This window comes from Parasteatoda tepidariorum, chromosome 6, assembly GCF_043381705.1.
Source record: "Parasteatoda tepidariorum isolate YZ-2023 chromosome 6, CAS_Ptep_4.0, whole genome shotgun sequence".
Taxonomy (NCBI): domain Eukaryota; kingdom Metazoa; phylum Arthropoda; class Arachnida; order Araneae; family Theridiidae; genus Parasteatoda; species Parasteatoda tepidariorum.
In genome coordinates, this window is record NC_092209.1 from 91,617,511 (window position 1) to 91,642,980 (window position 25,470).

The window sequence follows — 25,470 nt, forward strand, 5'->3', positions numbered from 1 at the left end:
AAACTCAATGGGTTAAATTATCTGTTATAAGCTACAGCCTAAACTGCAAAAATAGCAAGACGAACTGTGAAAAAAAAAATTTCTTAACACAGGTGCAAAAATATTAGAAATTTTAAAAATTCCAATTTTATTTTATTTCATAATCGGAGTTGAACAGCCGACTCATTTTTGAGTTTACGGCTATCAATGTTCAACTCCGTCGCCATTTAGTTTTTAAGACAACCCGGAAGACAAGGGAACTCCCGAATCAAGGACAAATTAGCTTTTGTTTATGGCTTTTATTTTTTGTTGTTGTTGGAACTAGTCTTCATTTTCGATACACAGAGAGAAAAACCACGTAAGCCTCCCACATTTAGCCCGATTCCGATAACAATGGAATTCTAACCTATTATCCATTCTACCACTGTTCAAAATTCCATGTTTTTGTTTTAAAATTTTTGTTTACAAAGAATAAGGCAATGGTTCCCCCAATTCCGATATCATACGACTGCCCAAAGCAGCAGAGTTGGACAAAAATCACTTTCTGCTGCATACTCAACATGTATAAATGATATGTTATGCAGTTAAATATAAATCTCTTTGAATTACGAAGGTGAATCTTATTTTGTAGGTTTTTCTTCTTTCTATGATAATAGCTCTTATGAGGCTGTGTGTGCTTTGGCTCTATCAATACAATATTGGAAAGCACTACTTTGCGGATATAATCATGTGAGCTGATGACAAGATTGTATATTTTAATTGTTTTCGGGCTTTTTTTTAAAACTATTATTATTCTTTCAAATTTTAATTATTTTTTCATAATTTCTTTGTTAAAAAGAAGAAAAAAAAACTTTTCAGTTTTTATTTCTTTTCTTGTTTTGAATTTTTAAACACGGATATTTTAAATATTATATTTTTGAACCGAAATTCAAATGTTATAACATTATCTACAGGCAAAATATTAAACTAACTTTAAAATTTCATACACTAGGCAAAATATTTCTTGTTTTAATAAATAAAAAAATAATTTTTTTTTGTCTAGCAGAATTTTTCAATTGTTTTCTTTACGATGAACGATTCCATATATGTTATGTCTTCTCTTATATTTTCTCTTGGTTAAGAGAAAATATAATTCTTATATTTTCTCTTCATGTCGCATATTAGGATTTTCATTAGATTTTAAACCTAATTAGTATTTTAAGCTTTTATCGTAACAAATTTCAGCAAATTCTTCAGAGCTTTTGAAATATTAACTTAAATGACAAAATTTACGACAGTTTTTATATAGCCTTTTTTGTAAATCAAGCTTATAAAATTTAAGTCTTTATTCTCTTTTACAGAAGTCCCGCAGTGGACTGATCATTAAGACACGGTTTCCAGAAGATCACCGAAGTCAAGCATCACTGACTGCGGTCAGTGTGCAGGTGGGTGACCACTTGGATCAGTCTGCGTAGGGACCGAGGGTGTGCTGTATTGGTCCTCGTTAAACTGTGCTACCGTAAAGTGCTCGACTTCGCGCGCAGGTCGTCGGGCTACCGAAGCGGGGGTGCCATCCCCTCCGCAGAGGATCAAAATTGTGATGGCATGTCTTCGGATCATCCTCCGGGATGTTTCCCAGACCGTCGCCAATAGCCCATTGTGCAGCTCTAGTACGACGTAAATGAACTATAACAACAACTCTTTTACAGAAAAATATCGATGAAATAAATGATAATTGTAAGAAAATGTATCATTTGAAAAAATTAGAGGATGTACCATTTGTTTTAAATAACGAGTTACTTTTGTTTTGCTTTTAGCTTGCATGGATTATTTTGAAAACTTTTATAGAACCCTTTTTGACCGATGTTGGTTGATGCAATAGAAAATGTTTTCATAAATCCAATTCTTTTCATATTTCAAAAAATAATTAGAAGAAAACTCTACATTTTACTAATTTAAAATTTTTTTTTGCCCCCCTCCCCTCTCGGTTTTGTAAAGCATCCCTCCGCATCTTTTACGCAAGCGCAGTCTTCTTTCTTGCTGCTCTTTGCATCTCTTCATCTTCATGTCCGATACATCTCCAATTTCATCCTAGATTAAGTGTGAAAATTGTAAAATTTATCATATTGGTGGTTGAATNTTGTTGTTGTTAATTTACGTCGCACTAGAGCTGCACAATGGGCTATTGGCGACGGTCTGGGAAACATCCCGGAGGATGATCCGAAGACATGCCATCACAATTTTGATCCTCTGCGGAGGGGATGGCACCCCCGCTTCGGTAGCCCGACGACCTGCGCGCGAAGTCGAGCAGTATAGTATACTTTTATAGAACCCTTTCTGACCGATGTCGGTTGATGCAATAGAAAATGTTTTCATAAATCCAATTCTTTTCATATTTCAAAAAATAATTCGAAGAAAACTCTACATTTTACTAATTTAAAATTTTTTTTTCGTCCCCCTCCCCTCTCGGTTTTGTAAAGCATCCCTCCGCATCTTTTACGCAAGCGCAGTCTTCTTTCTTGCTGCTCTTTGCATCTCTTCATCTTCATGTCCGATACATCTCCAATTTCATCCTAGATTAAGTGTGAAAATTGTAAAATTTATCATATTGGTGGTTGAATAAACAATTAATCATGGATCCGGAGGCCTTTTTAGAAATAGCTAATCAAGTATCGAAACTTAATATGTTTCCTTATTTTGAAGCTGCCCACTGTTTGATAACGTGTATGTATGTAAAAGAAGATCTATCTTCAGGTAAATACTTTTTTATTTACTTTTGTATACTTTTTTTTTGTTTTGTTTTTTTTGAATAGCTAGATTGGGTCACATTGTCACTAAAATTTCTTTCGTTTTAAGTTTGTGTTGAATTTCCATAATGATTTAAAATATTCAACGTGATCAAATGGTTTTTATTTGAAATAATATTCCTACCGTTTTATTAATTTCTTAAAATTACAGTTTTGAATTTTATCCTCTATCTTATTAAACTAAACGTTTTATGAAATATGTTTTAAAGATTTTATTTATTTTGTTATTTTTGTGTTTTTATTTATTTATTGTNAATATTCCTACCGTTTTATTAATTTCTTAAAATTACAGTTTTGAATTTTATCGCTTGTTACTATGTAGAATTAAAGTAATTTCAACTCTATCCTATTAACCTAAACGTTTTATGAAATATGTTTTAAAGATTTTATTTATTTTGTTATTTTTGTGTTTTTATTTATTTATTGTCATTTAAGAAGCAAATATGCTTTAATGATTTTATTTATATTGTTATTTTTGTGTTTTTATTTATTTATTGCATTTAAGAGTAGGGTAAGTAGATTAGTAGGTTTGAACCATTATTCCAGTAGCTTTATTCACAATATCTTATTTATCATGGTGGTGGACTAATGAAAGAAGTTTCAAAATCAATTTTTTGAGGATAAAAACTCTGTTTCATATTAATTTGGTTGTGAAGCTATTTACGATGACATACAAGATACAAAATGTGTTAAAAATCTCTTAGACTTATATTTTAGGTGAAGTTTGAATAAATTGTGGCTATAGTTGCACTACATGAAACCTTCTGTTTTAAGTTTTTATTTTGACTCTGAAACACTTTAGTGAACATTATGTCATTGCACGGTTGCAATTTTAGTTGTTTATGTATTGCTGCTTTATTTTCATAAAAAATATTTAAGTTTTAAATATTCATAAAAAAGATGAATGATATAAATAAATTTAAAAAAAAAGTTAATTTATTTTAAACATATTTGAAATTTAGATATTTTGGTATTAGAATACCTTTTGCATAGCTGCCAACTCTATTGATTTTCCAGTAGACTACTGGATTTTGCCAATTTCTCCTCGTGTACTGGTTTAATTAAAATTCTCCTGGTTTTTGTACAGATTATTGCTTGATTGCTAGAATAATTCATAATGAAGCAAAGCTCGTTTATAGCAATCAGTTCAATATACTTTTTTCGTTCAAAATGTTCAGTTTATTTTTATTCAGAACTCTCTTTTTAAATTAATTAAAAAAAATATTTTAACTTTCTTTGATGAATTAAATTCCTATTAATATTCAAAATTATGAGTAAAAATAATGCATTACATTTCAAGTATGTTTAATGTCAATCATAACTGGGAAATATTGCAGTATTTCAATTTTGAGGAGTGTAAAAAACCCTAAACTTCCCTATGTTTGAAATATTTAGTACATTATGCAACAATTATCATGAGATTTATATTTCGTAATATCTGGATTTTTCCCCATCCGTGTTGGCAGCTATACTTTTGGGTGAGAAATAAATTTAATGTTTTGTTCAATAGTTTAAAGTGGGCCGACAGGTCTGCGTAGGGATGAAGGAATTGGCCTTGCATCAGAAAGGTTCTGTGTTCATGTCCCGATCTGTCCTTACTGTGGGAGCAACATTGGCCCTCTTAATGTGGTGCCCCTGAAAGAGTGGACGACAAACCTGACTTTCAGATGACGAAAGGTCATTCTCCGGGTGGGCATTGGAAGAAAAAAATAGTTTAAAGTGAAAATGAGTCATTTGATTCAGATAGTTTTATGTTCTGCTTTAATATTACCTTGCTCAACTGCATTTAAAACATTCTTTTTTTCTAAATGACATAATATGTACGGGGAATTTTTTATCCAGATTTGATCTGCAACCCTGAATATTTTCTTTCAAATTCTCTGAAACTCTGATAAAGAATACAGAGTATTTGTTTGCATAAATATGCTTTTAGTAAATGTAGAAACTCTTGAAGTGACGTTTTTTAGTATCTTTCAATTTTCTTCTGATTTTATTAAAAATTTGACATAAATGTGTTACAAATCCAGTTAAATCTTATTTCTTTTTGTGTGTGGGATTTTTTCACAGTTTTAGAGCCTTGTTTGAACTTTTTCTTTTGTACTTTAATGCAGCCATTCATATGTGTGACGTAATAAAAGCATTTTTTTTTTTGGACCTAAAATGATAAGCTTAAACTACTGTAGGTTTTTTATAAATATTTGAAATAAATACTTATTTTAGTATTACTCTAGACCAGGGATGGCGAACCTTCATGCACCAACGTGCCATTTTTTCTAAAATATATTTTATTGAGGTCACAGACATGCCAACAAATAGTTTTGACTTCGTGATTATTGGGTAAATAATAATACTAAATACTATCAACTCAAAACTCTTTATTTACTACGAAAAAATGCAATTCTCAACTTTTGCAATGTCTCAGTTATACGCGTAATTCAACTTAAATTAACATCAGTGTGACCTCTGTTGTTGCAGATTAGATGACAAATAACTTATATTAGGGTTATAAGATGTTAATTTAAGCAGAACTGTTAATTTTTTTTGCTAGTTATTTATTGTTCGCTTGTTTTTTTATGGTTATTAATTGCTTTTTAAGCATTAATTGTTCTTTTTTTGTGAATTTTAATTGAATTGTTCATATGCTTCATAGTAAACTTTGTGATTGGTGGAGTGCCCAAAATATTGCGTCGCGTGCCATAAGTGGCACGCGTGCCACTGGTTCGCCATCCCTGCTCTAGAGTAATACTAAAATAAGTATTTATTTCAAATCTAGAGTCTAGAGAGGATGAAATTTTATGTCTGTCAAAGATTGAATGAATGCCAAACAATCAGGTTGTTTATCTCTTAACTTGATGGATCTTCATTTTGTGTAAAATATTTATTTGGCATAAAATGTGTATATTAGGATTATTTAAATTAGAATTCTTAGTGTTTTACATTAATATATTTTATCCAAATTTTTTGTTGGGTAGTTATACAAAAAGTAGCTGTATGAAAAAAGTGGTATGAAATATATGGTTTCAAACTAAATGGGTATTTTCTACTATGACTACCATTTTATTTTATTCAATTAGTTCACACTCTCCCTTATTCAAATTTTCAATCACTTCTTTTTATTCATCCATTCAAGTTCAACACACATTTTTTTTTTTTAAACTTGTAGTGGATGTTAATACAGTTTTTTTTTTTAAATATTAATTCATTCATTAAATGTAATTTTAGTTTTATATGGGAGAAAATTTTTTAATTATTTACTATAGAAAGTAACTAAAATAAAATTTGTCTTTGTTGACCTGAGTAGTCATTTTTAATATATTACTTGTTTTATTAATTCTAGTAACCTTACATCATAAGTAAAGTATGAAGGATCTCTTCCTGAGAAATAATGATTTTGAAACAATAATCCTACCTTAACATTTGTTTTTGAAAAAAGTAATTGTCATGTATTTATGATGCTGGGCGCACTTAGGGAATACCTGAAAAATATAGGGAAGCAATTGGGAAAATACAGGGAATTTTCTTTCTTATTTTTGTCTTTTAAAAAATGGTGACCACTCAAATCGTAATCTATGGGATATTTAACCATCCATGATATTTCAGCTATGCTAAACTATTTCATTTGCATTATTTAAGTATGTTCAGTTGTTTTTCCAGCAATTAAGACTAATCAATATATAGTTAGCTCACACAAGAGCACACTAATTTTTGTGTTTCCTCTTAATATAGTGTGTATAATATGTACAGGGAAAACACGGGGAATTTTTTTTCCAGATTTGAGTGGCAACCCTGGGCAGAATTATTCTGGGAGAGTTTCACTCATTGAAATAAAATTTTGAAGAAATAATTAAATGAATTTTTTTTGCTTTTTAGTTTTCACTTTCTTAAAAATGATGCTTTAAGTTGCTAAAAAATGGATGCAATTATTCAAACCAGATTGCAATTATGAATCGTTTAAAAAAAAAAACTTTCAATATTTAATATGAAAAATGATTCTTTCACTTTGGTTGGAAGAAGGCTATTTCGTTCGGAGTAGTTTTTTCTACTGTTGAAGAAACTTGACATGTTAAACAAAATTTAAGTTGAAGTCCCTTAAAAAATGCTTCCTATAAAATGGATCTTCCATATTCTGTAGTTTTTTTAAATTAGTTAAATCATGTAATTATTGAAAGAGTTCCCCAGAGTTTATTTTTATCTACTTATTAAGTACATAATTAACATACATACATTATATTTGCAAAGTGTAAATGGGAAATATTCACAGTATTGTATAGTATATTCACAGTATATTTTCCATTTTTGTAATTTTCAAATTACATTTTTCATATTATATTTAAAAAAAGGGATTAAAGAAAATACCTACATTAAATTCACTAAAATATTTTTGAAGTATTTTTTTCTTATTATTTATTTAATGCTGCAATATTAATATTGTTAAATTTAAAGCTCCATCATGTTAAAATAAAAGATTAAAAAAGTAGTTTATTCTTTATTTTTCACACTGTTAGTACTAAAATGTACCTTTACTATTTTATATGTTTATGCAGTCCATTTTTCATTTCTTTTCATCATTCTATGAATTTTTTAACTGAAAAAATATCTTGCTTTGATTATCTCACTTTCATTCACATTAAAATGTGTACTGATTCAAAAAATAAATATTTATTTTAGAACAATTAATTGATATTAATATATTATACATATTGCTGAAAAACATTAATATGAATAATTCTGAATTACGACATTTCTTTATGCTAACAACAATGGAAGTAAACTAATTTTTCACATTACTTGCATTATTGAAAGAAAAGCAAAACATTTAGGAATTTTAAATGTTTATTTGCTAGTTAAGTGGAGTGGTAATGATTTTCAGTTATTAAATTTTATTTATCTTGTTCACATATTTTTGAGTAAAAGTGAATATATTTTGTTTATATTCTTAATGAAAATATTTATCAATAGTTAGAAAAAGATTTCTGCAAAATACTTTATAATGTTTAAATTACTTTTAAAATGGGGCTCATTTAAAAAAAAAAAATGCAAATCAACCTATTTTTTTCTTTCATTAGTAAATCAGGGAACTAAAGAAAAAAAGAAGAAGAAAAAAACATAATACACAAGTTCTAAGTTGAAATTTTAATTTTTCTATGCAAAAAAAAAACATTTAATATAGCACCAGTTTACTACCCCAAATTATCTCAGGCAAATGAAAAAAGTTAAAAATCAGTCTTTGTATATGTTCACATCTTCATAATCTGAAAAATCATCTGCATTACTTTCACTTTTGCTCACGAACGGCAATTTTTGTTTTTTTTGTTGCTCTTTTTTTTTCAATGTAAATTCAACACCCATCATATATACTATTGCACAAAACACATCTGCAGTCCCACAAACAGCAAAACTCCCAGACAAAAATTGGCAAATTTCCAATCACTGCAGATTATTATTATTTTTTGTTTTGCATCTGGCCCAGTAAAAACGTGATAAAACAAAACATATGGACGAATTCTGCTATTCCAGAGTTTACTCAGGATAATAAATATTTTCAATATATACATACCCGAGTTAACTCGGCATAATCAGGGAAACAGTTAAATAAAAAGAAAAAAATTCTTTTCCAACCTTAGGCAATACATGAAATAAACCACATAATATTTTTTTAATTAAAAAAACAAACACTTTTACGCAAGCTACTTTTAAAAGGATTATCAATTGAGTGCATTCCTCTTTGGAGCTTTTTCCTGGCATTCACTCAAGTTTACTTCTTAGCATCAGCCATTTGAAATGTAATTAAACAGTCTATTGTTCCTGCTAAGTATGTTGTTTCGTTACTTGTTCATGCAAGTTTTTGATTTCAACTGAACTCTCAAATCCAGTGATAGAGTTCCGCTGGTGAACACACCAGTTCTTAAAATGGAAATATTTATAAGAAATTTGAATAAACATGTTTGTGTTTTCACTAAGAAGAAAAAATCTCAACTATTTTTTAATTCCTAGAATAATAAAATTTTATGCATTTCATTTGTTGCCATACCAGTTTTTAAATTATTTGAATCTCATAAAATAGTCTTTAATTTAGAGTTAATTTTTAATCTAATTTTAACAAATATTGGTTCTTAAAATTTATAGATGTTTAAAATGTATAATCTCAGAAACTTAAATATAAATTATGTTTAATTCTTCTAAAAAAAATCATAAATTTTGATTTCTTAAATGAATATTATTTTTTTTTGGTCCCAATTTTTGAGTGATTTGAATCCCATTAATGACTCAAATAGTCTTCAATTTTACAGTTAACTCTTAATTTAATTTTAAAAAAGTTTTGTAATCTATTTTATTAGATTTAAATAATGAATGAACTCCTTAATTCTATTTCGTCTTTTACTTTGGATTAGAGTTTACGCTAAACATACCATAATCAGTCAAAAGACTGGTTATTGTATGTTGTATTGTAAAGTTTTGGTATGTTTAATGAATTTTAGTTAGATTTAATGCAACTTCTGTTATATAAGCGATGAATAAGGGTTATTAGCTAAACCTTTTTTTTTTTAAACAAAACATCAGTGCAGTGTAAAATCCATTTTATGATAGCTTCTTTATTAATCTATTGTATGAACACAAAAAAACTATATTTCCATGGCGGAATTGAGCTAAATTTTCCCAACGACGATGAACAAATATGGACAAACAGAAGCCTGTATTTTTACATATCTCAAAATGCAATATGTTTACAAAAGTATGGGCTTCTAATTGGCTTAATTTAGCCATCGTCATTGCAAAAATTTTGCTGAATTCTGCCCTAATGTCAGCAAGGATATGAATTTTTTGCAGCTAGATGACAAAGTTAACAATCAATTATCCCATTCTTAACTGTTTTGTACTTCTTTAATCCAGTTAATTTAAGGAAAATAATAAATTTTGACTCTACCGATGTGCTATATCCTCTTAATGATTGGCATGGAATTGTTAGAAAACCAATAAAATGAACAGAACGATATTTCATCTGATCATTGGGGGGACTTAATAGCTATTTTAGGTTCATGTCAATTTTCTTATTATATATCTATAATGAGGTGAAAAGTTTAAATTCCTCATTACTGAAGTAGTGAAGCTGGGAGGGGGCAAGTACGAATAACTCTGGGCCCGACTGCCGGGCCCTGTATACATCAACAGTATATTTAAGACTGAGATTTTTTTTTGTGAAATGATTAGCATTTCTTTTATAAAATTTTTGCTTTATAAAATTTAGCTAATCTGTAAGCCTTCAATTGCAAGAATCATTAGTCAAATAATTCTGACCAACTATTTTGGGGGGGGTATGATTTTTCTTGGTATGATCACTTGAAAAGTAAAATTATTAAGTAGGTAAGTTTGGAAAGAATTAAATTTATTCAAAAGTAAAATTTATTTAAAATAAAATTTAAGTCTTCTATACAAATGGGAGAGAAAGAATAAAAAAATAAAGCCAGAACAACTTGGTAGTCCTAAAAATGATATCTTCTTTTTTTTTATGTTAGGATACACATTTTATTATAAGATGAACTTTAATTAATTTATTAAGTCAGAAGACAATTGTAACAGAAAACAAAAATTATAAAAATTTTAAGATATGTGTGTTAGCAGGACAGTGCTTTATCAGGGGACACACTGCCTGCCAACACACAGGATCCTTTCTGTTGTCAGTGGTGAAACCAAAAACTGACAGTGCCCCGAGGCCCCATAATGGAAAATCAAATAAGAGAAAGCAATTAGAAAAATTGAAGTGTAAATGCAAAGAAAAAAAGATGACAAACAATCACAAAGTAAATCTTAATAAAGAGTTAAAAGTACACAAAATAAGACATAATAAATAAATCTAATCAAAGAATGAAATTAATTTACAAATTCAGAGAAGGACAAAAAAAGTAAGCAGCATTTAAAATAATAAATCAAAATAGAAAAGCACTTAAAGCAGCTAAAACCAAATTTGTTTTATTTTAATTTATAAAGTCAGGAAAACAATTCTAGCAGAAAACAAAAATTATACATTTTTTTAAACATGTGTTATAGCAGAACAGTACTTCATTCATTCAGTTTCATTCCTTGATTAGATTCAACTTTAATTACTAATAGATAAAAATAAAGTTATAAATAAGTAGTTTTTTTTTTTTTTTTTAAGAATAAATAGATAGTGTTTATAAAAATTGTAATCAAAAAACAAATAACCATCACACTTTTTATAGTGAGGAAGTACAAATAGTTTAGAAAGTTATAACATTATAGTTTGTTTGCTGATCCACTTCTTTTATTTATTGATGAAATGTGTTCTTTTTCTTTCTAGGAGCACATCTTTTCTCTCGTAAACATCCGTTAGCGTGTTGGGTTTCTTGTATGCTTTCCATATTTGGAGGTTATATTTTAGCTAGTTTTCTCTTAGGTGAACCAATTCTTGCATGCTTAAAAAACTCCAATTCCCTTCTACTTGCCACTGGATCATGGTATGTATTGTGCTTTCAACTTCATTGTTTCATTATATTGACCTATTTATGTAGACATAGAGTTTTCAATACATCAGATTTCTAATTTTAACATTTTGTTGTGTTTTCATTCCACAAATTACTTTTTTTTATTATTATTAAAATTTTTGATGGCACCAAGTTCACTTATTTTCTAAACTTTTGTTCCATTTCATATACTGAACTTTTTGACAGTTAGGTAAAACTCAACAGCTCTGGTGCCTAAAAAATGTTAGGTCAACAGTTTAGGGCAAATTTTAAGTATTGAATATAGTTGCTATGCATACTTCTGCATTTCAAAACCGTAATTGTGTATTAAGAAGCAGCTCCGTGGCAGAATTTTTTTTGAACTCTCTGCGACAAAACTCTCTATCACTAATATCTTTCTATACGATACTTTTAATAATAACAAACATATATTTTACAAATTTAAAATAACAAAAGCGCTGTGTTAAAAGAAAAAAGCTGTATAATTTTTTTAATGAAACATGTAATAATTTTTTATACTAATATAATGGGTTGTATTCTTGCATTTTGTGGGGGCACACAAATTGTTTCCTTCTATGCATTTTGTAAATAATTATTGCAATAAAAAATATACTTAAAAATCATGAAATCCGTAGTTGTAATTGCCGAAAAAAAGATCAACGGCGAAGTTACGCAAATCGGGCTCCTCGAATGCATCTTTCGTTTCGAGATTAGGTTGTTGTAATAAATACTATCAAATTTAAGAACTGTGGAGAAATCAATTTCAATAACTGCCAAAAATTCGATAGAATTATTGCCTTAAAAAGTAAATACTCAAATGCACCATTCGAATTTTCCATGTTGTTTGAAATTTATAGGGATATTTAAAGACTTTGTGAAAATCAATATCAATAACTGCTGAAAATACAATAAAAACATTACATCAATTTACAATACTATCGGCTTAAATTAAGTGCGTCAAAAAGTGATTATCTAAATGCATGATTCAAATATTACGTGTAAATATCTGTAGGAAGGAAAAGTAAAATGTTTTACTTTTTAAGAGAAAAATCTTTCTGCAAGAACTCGGTAAAATTCTGCGACAATGTTGCCGTGTTGCTGCGATTCTGCCACGCATTTTTAGATTGCTGATTCGGGTGACCACTGATCATTATTTTTTGGTAGTCTGAGTCAAATTTTAATCGTTACTAACCAACAAACATTTCGAGTCGGGAGTATGTCATTTTATCGTGAAAACTTCAAGTGTTTCATGTAGCATTATATACTATTGTATTGTTTAATTACACCATTTGTACTATGATTTCTAAAGAATTTTAAATGTATTAGATTGGATTAAGATTTTGTGGATTCTATACTGCTCCTAAATATGAAATAACTTTTGGAATTTCATATTTAGGTTTCTTGACATGCATTGTTGTGCTTCTTTAATGTTGTTGCCTCTTTAAACATACTTTTCCACTTGCGTCCAGAATAAAAAGCTTTCCGAACACTTGATTTTATAAGCGAAATGTCTATAGTTAAGAAAAACAAATTTCAAAGTGTAACTTTACAAAAACACTTAAAGCAAAATTGATTACTATATTTATATTTTATTGAATCAACATTTTTATTACATTAAATAACGACAGTAATCTTTAGCTATATTTTTTTCAATTTACAGAAGGGTTTAAAACAGCTCATTTATTTCATAAACATAATTTTAAATTAAAGTTTCAACATGGTTTGAGAGCTTCAATATTTCCTATTTTTTGCTGTAAAATTCATCTTATTATACCTAACAAATTTTTTGATGTTATTCTATAACTTTCATGATTAGTTTTCATTTAAATTTCTTTTCTCAGGGATGAAGTATAATTTTCATGCTCTGATAATAACAAACTCAGGTTAAATGTTTATTTTTCTGCATTTCCTAAATGAACTATTTTTATTCTTCAGGTACATCATATTCTACACTCCGTTCGATTTTGGGTACAAAGTTTTTAAGTTTTTGCCTGTGAAAATAATATTAGCTGTGATGAAAGAAATAATTCGGTGTAAAAAGGTTCATGATGGTGTTGTTCATGCAGCAAAGATTTATCCTAATGGCTACCTAATCATGATTATAATTGGTACCATCAAAGGTGAGGTTTTTTTTTTTTTTCATTGTGGAAATAAGCCTTCGAAACTTTTTTTTGCTAATGTGATATTTTTTTGGATGTTAACATATGTTTCAAGCTTTCAATGATATTTTAATAAACATGATGCGTAGAGTTTTTAAAAAGTGCTTAAAGGTGCTTATATTTGATTTTCTTTTTTTAAAAGCCCTTATAGGTGCTTTTTTGATTGGATGTTTTTAAAAAGTGCTTAATTTTCAATTTTCGAAAATGAGATTTTGGTCTTTACCGTGCCGATTTTCGCCATATATAATGCAAAAGCGTGCTTTTTACATTGTTCTCTTCAATGCTTTCACAATTCATTCAAACACGATGCATTTCCGCGTACTGTTGGTCCATAGGGTATGAAAGCACCAATCATTTTACTTGTTTGATGAAGTACTTACGAGTCCGCATGTGCGTCTACTGAACTGGGTTTGGTGAGATTATTGCGGATTTCCGGATTTTTCGCTAACTGTGATCCGGAAGTTTCCGGAGATCGAAGGTCCAGAGGTTTCAAAAAATCATTGATCACTGAAGTTTCCAGAAATCAAATTTTCAAAGGTGGAACTAAAAAACACAGTTTATTTTATTCGTTTGTAAGGGAGAGCCAAAAGCTTATATTCATGATTAATATTCATTTTTTATCAGTAAATAGTTGTTATAATCATAAACTCAAGAAAGAAAGACATATTTGTAAATTTTAATTACTTCTCCAGGTCATCATAGGTATGTGTAAAATTTCAAATATATTTCAAGTAAACTAAGAAATATTGAGAAAAAGGAGAAAAAAAGCATTGTTTAAGTTTTTTTTCTAATTTTTCAATTTAAACCGTTTTTTTTTTTTTTTTTTTTTTTTCTAACTCAAGAAATTTTCCGGAATTTTGATTTGGGCTCACAATCACCCCTGCAAGATTATTCTCAATTTTAGGCTTCATTTTCCACCGCCTGCTGTCGAACTGAAAAACCTCTTGATCTTTTTATAATCAAGAAAAAGAGTTCTTTGTCAGAAACTGGTTTTTTTATCATGATCATGTGAAATTTTTGAAAATTATTTTGCATTTTGTTAATTTGTATACTTCTTAAAAATATTTTTAATTGCTTAAAAGGTGCTTATTTTATGTTGAAAGATTTGACTATTGTATATTATTTTAAATTTAATCAGTACAAATGTAGTAAGTATGCAGTTTTGAAACAAAATAAATTGATTCCTGGATTTGTTTTTTTAATAACAGAGATTAACCTCAGCTATAAACAATTTTCAGTCACAGGAATTATTTGGTTTTCAGGGACCATAATGAATTCAGTATTTATGTGTATTGAGGTTTGATAATTAATTCAATTGATTTTAATGGAGACAATAATAAGAACATTTATTTTAAATTTTAAAATGTATATTAAGTAATGTTTAAAAAAGTAATAGTTTTTTGAAGTGGAAAAGAAATTAAAAAAAAAGCAAAGTTTAGCTTGTGTTCTCTTTTTTTTAAATCGAGTTAAATTATAGCAGGTTTAACCTTTCTCGATGAAAAGTAATTTTATTTTTGTACTGTGCATATATTATATCTTTGTCTTTTGGTTGACAAGATTCTGCAAACTAAATTTGCTTCAAACATATTTTGTTCATTTTCTTTATGGGAAAAAAAAATTGTGAAAGATCACATTTTTTGACATCTTGAATTGGTACCTCTGCGATTTCTTTTTTAGTGATAAAATGTGTATTTTTCTCATATGTCAGTTTTTGTGCATATTACCTGGCGAGGGGGCGTATGCTCCTTTCACCTACCTGATGTTGCCCCATTTGTTTTTGTACTTGCACCACATCTTTGTCATATTGTTAATCACCCAATTATTTAAACTATAACATTGTGTAAATAATATTTCTTGTATTTTTATACAACAAAATTATTCTCAGCTGTCAAGTTATAGTTATTTTGAAAAAAATTATATTTTGAAATAGGTGTGAAATTTTATTTCACAAATAAATAATTTGATCTGGCAAATATTTGCCAGCTGCAAAACTCTTGTTTTTTTTCTTTTAATTAAATTTTTCAAATTGAAATAAGTACTAAAATAATTGCAAGCAAATCTTTGTGAAACAGTATGATAGAGATAAGATTAAGTTAATTAAAATATTGTATTTCATTATTTTTTGTAAGAGTTTTGTGAAACAAGAAAACATCTTGGTTGGTAAAAAATTTATAATAAATAGTTAAATCATGATCTCAAGAAAAATCAAATGAGATAGCATAAGATTTGCAACTGTGTAATGATGAAAAAATTACTGCATGTTAAATATTCAGAAATTGGGCAACTCATTTAATTTTTTTTGGAAAAAATTTTAAATTGAAATAATACTATTTTATTAATTAAAAGTTATGTTAATTTTTGACAGGTAATGGCTCTGCTTTTTTGAAAATTATCGAACGACTTCTCAGGGGTGTCTGGACTCCATCAGCTGTGGAACTTATGCAGTTAAGCTTGTAAGTTGTCTTTAATCAAGTCTCTTCTACTACAGGGCGGCAAAATTATGACATTTTTTACTGGCCAGTTGTGGCCACTTTTTAAAACATGTAAACCGCTTTTCAAATATTTTAAAGAATTGAAAGTTTTAAAAAAGCTATTGATATTACTAACATTAGGCATTTCTTTAAAAGCATTTTTCACATAGTGTGTAGCGTTTTTAAAAAGTGCTTAAAGGTGCTTTTTTCATTGAGTGTTTTTAAAAGTTTCCTTTTTTGAAAATGATGCTTCCATATTGTTCTATTCAACATTTTCACAATTCGTTCACATTTTCACGTTTGTCCTGTCCCGTGGGTCACAGCATATGAAAGCGCCAATAATCATTTTACGTGTTTGATGAAATACACATGTGCATCTACTGAGCTGGGTTCGGTGAGATTGTTGCACTCTTATGGTCAACTCTGCTGCATTTTGCAATGTATTCTCAATTTCAGGCTTCATTCCCCCCCCCCTCCGATATCGAACCGATAAACTTCTTCATCTTTTTATAATGGCTAATATAATCAAGAAAAGAGTTCTTTGTCAGAAACTGGTCTTAGAAAATTATTTCGGTAAAATCTTAGAAAATTATTTCGCATTTTGTTAATGTATATAGAGCTTAAATATATTTTTTTAGTGCTTTTTTGTGTGGAAGATTAAGCTATGCGCCGTTTTAAAATCAGTAAACATTGAATGAGTCATTTGTTAATTGTAGAAAGATTTTAAGAAGAAGGCATGACATAAAGTAATCTTATAAAGTTTAAATTATTACTTAATATTGTATTTATAATAATTCAATATTCATTTAAAAACTAATTTTAAAAATGCACATAACATGCATTTTTTGAGTAAAAAGTGGTAATCGGTTGACAATTTTATTCGCTATTTGTTATATTGCTTGGTGATTGTTAATTTTGTCTTATGGTGTCTACTATTATTCTAAGTTCTTCAAAGCTGTTGCATAAGGATTTTTGATTTATAAAGATTTTTCTTATAAGTTCGTGTTGATAAGATTTTCTTTTTCTACCTTCATAAAATAATTTAATTGCTTAGAAAATGTTACAAAAAAATTCTTTCCAAACTTTTTAATCAATCCTGACAAAACATCTAATTTTATTTACAAGTTTTTAATGTGTAAATAAACTTTAATTCTCTATAACATTTTTAAAAAAATGAAGTTCAAGTTTTATTTTAAAAACAAAAGGTGTAATTACTGTAATTTATATAACTCATTCAAAAGGAAAAAAAATTTCCTTGGAGAAATGTTTAATTTTATTGAAAAAATAATATTAGTAAGCTTTTTTTTAATTATACACTAATGTTTTAAAACTTTGTATCAGATCAGATTTCTTAATTTAAGTACAATGATACATCTAGACATTTTTAGAAAAACTGGCTTTCATCTGTGCAGTATTTTGCTTTTAATTTAGATAGTCTTTTACATTATTACAGCTCTCAAAACAATTATTTAGCTCAATGGCGGTCTTCTTACAAAGGTTGTGCATTGTCAATTTTATTAGTTTATCAATTTAAAAACTTGCAGAACTTTGTTAAACAATTAATCATACAAAGAGAAAATAATACACGTCATCAACTGAATCGATAGTTTTTCATTTTACCATTTAAAAATTTATTAAAGTTGGATACATTTGGGCTGAAGCCTGTAAAATTGAGTTCAACAAAGTTTCAGACCTTGAGAAACTGAAAACTGCAATAAAGAGAGTTCAAAAAGTGATCTTTGATTTCAAAAAATGATGAAATGATTATAATTAAAATGATCAGTACTCATTTCACTTGGAAAAAAAGTAATAAGTCTATAAGTTAAAAAAAAAAATGCCATTCTAGCAATTTCTGAATTATGAAATAACTTTATACTTATTTTTAATACTTTCCTCAATAAATAAAAGGTCCATCAGGTTTTAAAAAATTTACAATGCCTTTAGAGCTCCTAGGCAGATTTGCAATGCCTTTAGAGCAATAAAGTGAACCTAAAATTTCATACTATAAACAACATTTACTCATTAAAATCTAATTAAGACTGATATAATCAGGGGTCTGTCTAGGTTTTTCTGAGAGGTACCTATTTTGTGAAAATTTAGACATAATTTGTGAAAATTAAAAATTATATAAAGAAATCAACATAAAAATATGGTTACAAAAAATGGATTTATCGCTTCTTACAGGATACGAAAATAAAATGTTACAATTTTTTTTTTCTTCGTGAAACTACCGTTTTTTCTAAAGTTGTTTATTGTGAAGGTACCGCTAAACGGTAGTAAGTTTGTTCTGGACAGAACCCCTGATAAAGATTTGAAAAATAAAATTGAGCTTAATACTTCCTTATGAGTTTTTACCTGCAAGATCAATTCCTTTATGATCTCTATTTATTATACTCTTTGTATTTAGAATAAGTATCTCAAGCATTCAGCGAATATCAAGACCATGGGCTCACGGACTTCTGCGAATTAATAATTTATATTCCAATGGAATTTTCTTGGAGATCCACTAATCTAAAATATAAATTCCAATACTTTCTCAAGATCTCATTAACACGTTATTTATTCAACCCTTACCAGAACTTTTTTCATTTCCTAAGTTCTCGTTCACGGGCAGTGGCTTAGTTTGAATGTATGTTCGAGGGATAAGTTATCTCATTCTAGTATATATATATATTCAAGAGAATGATTTAAAATATTTTTGTAATAAGATTGCCAGATTCTCGAATATTTTCCTGTTCATGTAAGTTCATTTGAATTCGTTACTCGCTTTATAGATTTCGTTTTATGTTTTGTTCTGTTTTTTCTTTAAATTTTAATTTCTGTTTTTTACGTGATATTTATTACTTAATGTGTTCTATTTTGTTTCAATTTTTTATAGTGCACCTCACATTATTGTATTGTTATATTTTGCTTTGGCTACGTTGATACAATATTAGAAACCACTCTTTTTTGTGGATATAATTGTGTAAGCTAATGAAGAAATAAAATTAAAAAATTCGGATTTTTATTTATATTTTTTTAGAGTAAAATTAGTACTGTAATTTTTTCCATGTTTTCTCTATATTTTGAACTTATTTTATGAGTTCTAGATACTTACAGCTTATGCGCTGTAAATAAAACTCATTGTCTTTCTTAATTTTCTAATTTTCTTTGTTTTTTTTCTTTTTGAATTTATTTATTGTGCTATCTATCTATCTATACATGCATGCATGCATACATACATACATACTGAAATCTTTTTTATATTTACATCCTACTTATCCTACATTAGTTCATTAATCAAGTAGTGTATAATTTCGGAGGGGGTTTTGTTCCCCAAACTACGTCACTGTTCACGGGTGATAGCCAGTTTTTTTTTCTACTGAGATTTGTTAGGGAAGAATGCAAGTTTGGATAAATTTCGAAATTTTCTAAAGCCATGTTAATAGAGCAGGGAAAACTGTGTAAGAGTGGGAAAATTGCGTAACATTGAGATACCTATTCTATTTCGTAAAGAGTTTACTATAGATTTTAAATTCTCAGTTTGATAGCGAACTAAGTTTTCCTTTATTTATTTATTTTTTTAACCATTTGGTGCTTATTGCATATTTCTGTTGATATATTACAATTATCAATATATAATATAATATGCAATATAATTAATATTGTTAAAACGATGGATTTGGCCCATTCGATTTTACTGACTAGCAATAAATGAAACATTTCCAATTTGTTATAATGAGTTATTTACGAGCCGTGATGGCCCGTGAGATAGAGCGTTCACCTTCCTAGGAGGAGTACTGGGTTCGAATCCCTGCTAGGACTGGTCGATACGAATCCGCATCCGGCTTACACCGACCACAGTGCTGGCGTGAAATACCCTCGATGTTAGACGGATCAGGGATGAGAGTCCCCTTGCCGTCGGGCTAACAATGGGATGTTTTGTGGTTTTTCTCTCCATGTAACGAAATGCGAATTAGTTCCATCAAAAAGTCTTCCATAAAGTCGAATTTCTCCCAATACTTGATCCAGGACTTCCCTTGACTTCTGGATTGTGTTCAAAATGACAGGGCTACGGAGTCGAACACTGGTAGTCGTAAACCCAAAAACCAGGTCGGACGTTCGACGGTGTTGTAAAAATGATTTATTTATCCGCACTTGAATTCTATAGATTTTCTTAAATTATTTTTAGTCCCACCAAAGCCTGTATTGCTGCTTCTATAATTTTTGTTCTGGACAAAAAGACTGACATCATATCTGCTCCCCACGCTCTGGTCTACTTTGGCCTTGTTATATTCTTTGCCTACTTCAAGCTGTCGTCTATGCTGCTGGGGATCCACGATCCTTTTGTACCATTTGAGAATCTCTTTTGTGCTTTGTTTCTGGGAGGCATCTGGGACACACTTGCACGATTGCTCACTCCTGCCACCAAGGGAGATCAGACATCTGTAAAGCCAGAACCAGCTAAGACAGAATCTGCCAAAAAGAAAGAATAGCATCCATGTCAAAGAGGTAAGTCTTTATTTGTTATATGAATAGTGTTCACTAAATGCTGAACAAGATAAGGTACAACAGGGGTCAGAGAAAACCTGGAATTGTCAGTTAATTTTATATTAGCTCCAGAAATCAGGGAAAGTTGCAATTTTTTTAAAAAAAAACCTGGAAAATAACCAGTCATAAAATAGTCGGTAACAGTAATCCCCCGTGGCAGAATTACAACAACATTGTCGCAGAACGTTACAGAGTTTTTGCAGAAAGATTTTTCTTTTGAAAGGTAAAAATTTTTTTAGTTTTCTTTCATACAGAAATTTACATGTAATATTTGAATCATGCATTTAGATAATAACTTTTTGGCGTGTTCAATTTACGCCGAGAGTATCGTAAATCGATGTAATGAATTCAATTTTCGGTGGTTATTGACGTTAATTTTCACATGGTTTTTAAATATCCCAATGTATTTCAAAGTGTATGGAAAATTTGAACTCTCGTAACCTACTCGAACGACCTACTCTCGTAACGAAACGCACATTCGAGGAGTCCGATCGGCATGACTTCGTCGTTGGATCTTTTTTTCAGCAGCAGATTTCATGTTTTTTGATATTTTTTTTTATTGTGAGGATTATTTACAAAATGCAAAGAAAGAAATAATTCGTGCATTTCCTCCCCCTGCCCGCTCCAAAATATTAGAATAAAAAATTATTACATGTTCAATTAAATTATAATAGTTTTTTTTTTGTAAGCACAATGCTTTTGTTATTTTATATTGGTGACATATATATTTGTTATTACTAAAATTATCTTGCAGAAAGATATAGTGCTCATGAGTTCTGTCACAGAAAGCTTGAAAAAATTCTGCCATAGGGGAGTAATCAGTTATTGAATTTCTAGTTAAATAATTCTAACATCTATTACAATTATTTGTTATAAAAATTTCACATTTTAGTTGTACTGAAATATTCCTATCCTCATTTAATAAAAAAAAAAGTTTAACACAAAAAATCTAATATTTCGCATTACAAATAAAAGAATTAAAGTTTTCTGATGAAAATAGGGTCTCCATTTTCATTGAAATTTACCCGGTATACCTGGACAAGTCAGGGAATTTTTTTTTCCTGAAATGGAGTGGGGATTCTTTACAACTTCTTTATTGGGAAATTAGGCTGAAATGTATCTAAAGTGTATTTCAAAAAGATTTTTTATTAAAATTTTTTTTTTTTAAGCATGTATGCAGTTCAAGCAAGGCAGACTACAAAAATTTATTTAAAGTGCAGCAAATTCAATTGTTTGGAGGAGTAGGCTGACTCTCAATCATTTTCTCACCATTGTTTATAGAAAACCATTTTGCAGTTTCACTGTCCCCTCATAATCTTTCATTCTCCAACCAAAAGACAGCTCCGTTACATGCACTCGTTTACGATGCTTTTAAAATTCATTCAAATAGTTATCTCCTCAATGAAGAGCACCTCATAGCTGCCAACTCTACTGCCTTTTCCAGTGGGCTACTGAATTTGCCCAGTTTCTCCTAGTCTACTGGTTTAATAAAAATTCTCCCGGTTTTTGTACATTTTGGAAAAAAAATCCTAAAATTGAGTAAGTTTCCTTAAAAAAATCCCTATTGAATTAAAATTTTTGCTTGTTTGAATATTTAAGTAAGAAACTAGACATCCGAATTAACATGGCCAACGGTATCTCACCCATTGTGGTGGTTCTGAAAGAGTGGATACCACTTCTGGAGAACGTACTAGATCTGCTCATCGGAAAGACTGATTGTGCAGCTCATAAGAAATAAAAAAAATAATATTTAAGTAAGTATTACTAATACATAAATGAAGCAAGCGTCATTTATAAAAATCAGTTAACTATCTTTGAATTAAATGCCTATTAATATTCAAAATTATGAGTAAACATAATACATAACATTTCAAGTTCATTTACTGGAAAATAGTGCAGTTTTTCTATTTTGATGACTATTAAAATCATTAAAATTCCCTATGTTTAAAATATTTTGTACATTTGGCAAAAATGATTATGAAATTTATATAGTTTTGTAAAATCTACTGGATTTTTTCTTATCCTTGTTGGCAGCTGTAGCTCCTTCACCTTAAAGCCGTTGACTGCTGTTTTCCTTCTATTGTTATTGATTCCTCCCCCCATAAAAAATTAATCTCACAATCCATCAAGCTTTGTAATTAACGTAATTAAAAATTAGTTTCCAAATTGCTAAGATTTTCAATAAATTTGAGTATAAAATAGTTTTTGCCCTTGTAAATTAACTAAATTTCACCAACTTTAAAAGACCCTATTGCTGATTATGATAGCTGGGGTATTTATCAAATGTCATGTCAATGTAGTCTTGCTTATACTGAACAAACTAAACATACCCTTAAACTTAAAGAACATGAAAAGAATCTGTCCAAAATCAGGACGTTAACCAATCTCCATAGCTGGTATACAAATCTCTGGTTTTCTTCTGAAAAAATGGATCACCCTTGCTCTTCATGTTCCGAACTCAATTTTCAAGAGTCATTCCATATTTTCAAACATTCTAATAATTTTGTTAATTATCTTTCTCTAGTATCCTACCGTTTCCCAATATTTGTAAGTTTTTTTAAAAATTTAAATCTGTTTCATTTTCTTGAATAAATTTCTTCCTCCATCCCTATTGATTAATGTAAATGCTTGTCTTCCATCATTTGGTGTTAAGACATTGAGAAGGGTTCTTGTTTATAGAAGTTTAGTGTGACTTTCAGGAGAAATCTTCCAGACGAGAGTCTCGCGTCGTGGCGGGTACCACGGTTACGAGGAAAAGTCACTTTGAACAGGGGTGTAGGGTGCATAGTTTTGTCTTTATCATGGCATAGGTCGGCGTGAGTAAACCAATCGACACCTTCCTTCCATCCCCATTACAGATGTGCTCTCGCTTGTTACCATAGCAGCACACAGCCCCAGACTTTTAGTCTGGAGGCATGTTGATTACCATATTTATGTTAACAGCAGTTTTCTAAGCACTAAATCCTTCAATTTAATAAAATATTTTCGTAAAATAAGATACTTTTAAGTGTCAATTCAAAACTGCAGAATTTTTTAAAAAAAAAGTACCTTTTTGTGAAAAAATTATTGAAATAGATATTAACGAGGGGAAGTAATGACTTATTATCACATCATTCAAAAGATATTTTAAACAAAACCATTATAACACAAATTTGGGAATCTACTTCAACTTGAGGACATTTATATTAATATATTTCTAAATGTTAATTATTAAATGGTTTTGTAAGATTAAAAAAAAAGTTAGAAAGTGTTACAAACAATTAACAGTTTAAAATTCATGCATATCTCTATCTTTTTTTTTTAGAATTTTGCATATTAAATTTTTATATCAGCATTTTTAAATATTATCCAATGATTTGACAGGTTTTAGTGTTTTTAAATTTCCTTTTTTGATTTATTAGGTTTTTCACAGTTTCTTTTCTTTTTTGAAATCTTGAAAATAATCAACTTTCACAATGTTTCCTCAATGTTCAACTTTCACAATCAAAAGTCATGCAATATGTTACACAGTTGTACCACCCTTCATAATAGTTATCTAAATCCTCACTAAAGTAATAATTGATAGATAATGCAATTTAAAACTAGGAAGTATTTTCTAATAATACCTTTCCTGTTTCTTCAGTGCAGTCAAGCAGAATTTTTCATTTTCAGTCCTGCCTTCCTTAATACCCATTAGTCAAAAGGTGATTCCTTTTTTTTTCTGCTTCTTTCTGAACAATGATTTTTAAGATATAGATTTAAGTTATGTGATAAAACTAACTGGAATAATTATGTTGCATTTAATGAATCTACTTTTTTTCCAGGCATTTTGAAACATTTCTTGACATGGCTCTTCAAGTTAACTCATTTTCTTAATCGCGAAACCTTTCGTGGTTTCCCTTTGTTTGACAAACAGTTTAAAATGCTGGCAAGAAACAAACAGGATGAACTCTTTAAATCTCAAATGATTTTTGTAGCTTCATAGACGTCCAATGAAATGTAAATTGGTGATAACCATATATTTTACTCTAACTTATGGATTTTTACAATCTGCTCATTTTTAATGTTGTGCGTTTAATACTTATATTTATTTTTAGCCAGTTATAATGTTTTATAAATTTATAGAACTTTTCTTTAGCCTGGACAACATAGGAATCTAGTCATGTGAAATTTGTATAATTTTATATTAATACAATTACTACTAAATAATTTGTCTCAAAATAATGGAAAAGTCCTCAAAGTTGTTGATCAATTAAAATTTTTTTTATACAGTCAATTCTTTAGGCTATAAAAATTTGTGTGTTTCCTTTTGGTTTCAGAGATATAAATTATAGAAAATTTAGGAATGAAGTGTTGTAAAGAGTTCTAATTTAGAAAATAAATTATTAACTTAAGTATTATCTCTTAGTTTTAACCTTTTGAAATGCACTTGTAAAATATCTGATTAATGTTACAACAACTTGTTACATTTCAGAAAAAATTGAAACTTTTGGTTGTGTTCAAAGTAAAAAATGTTACATATAAAAGTTATAATTTTGAACTTAATAGTTGCTGCAAAATGCAAAATAAATTGCATATGAATTTTTACATATAAATATGTCTGTAAAAAAATAGTCTGATTAACGAGTAGCAGTTGTAAAACTTTTTTCTCAATTCCATTAACCATAAAAAAAAAATGCATATAAAAATATTATTTGAGTATTATTTATTTTTATTCAATGTAAAATCATTTCGAAGTACTTATAAATCAGTATGATAAGTTTATATATATATATATATAAAGAATATCTATCTATATATATATGAAGATATATATATATCAACTTATTACTGAATTTTTTGTTTTGCATTGCATTGCATATCATTTTGGATTGTTTGATCGTGCATTTTAATTGAAAAATTTTACATTTATTTGTAAAAAGTTTAAAATTTTTTGATGAAGCTTCTTGTTTTTTATTTGTCGGTATCAAAAAACTAATTTTGAGACTAATTATGTATGAAAATCTATGTATGTGTTTAAATTATTGTTCTTGTTGTTAACTATCATTTACCAAAGATATTATTTTAGTTTTCATTTAGTAAATTA

At 28.8% G+C, this 25,470-nt stretch overlaps 1 protein-coding gene across 1 annotated transcript; it reads left to right on the forward strand.

The window, feature by feature from the left end:
- Positions 1-2,444: 2,444 nt before the first annotated feature.
- Positions 2,445-24,784, forward strand: LOC107441460 (trimeric intracellular cation channel type 1B.1). Its single transcript, XM_016054731.3, has 6 exons — positions 2,445-2,712; positions 11,083-11,239; positions 13,181-13,365; positions 15,770-15,857; positions 20,047-20,366; positions 24,209-24,784. The coding sequence occupies exons 1-5, from the start codon at positions 2,592-2,594 to the stop codon at positions 20,348-20,350; spliced, it is 855 nt and encodes a 284-aa protein (XP_015910217.1). The 5' UTR covers positions 2,445-2,591; the 3' UTR covers positions 20,351-20,366; positions 24,209-24,784.
- The last annotated feature ends 686 nt before the right edge of the window (positions 24,785-25,470 follow it).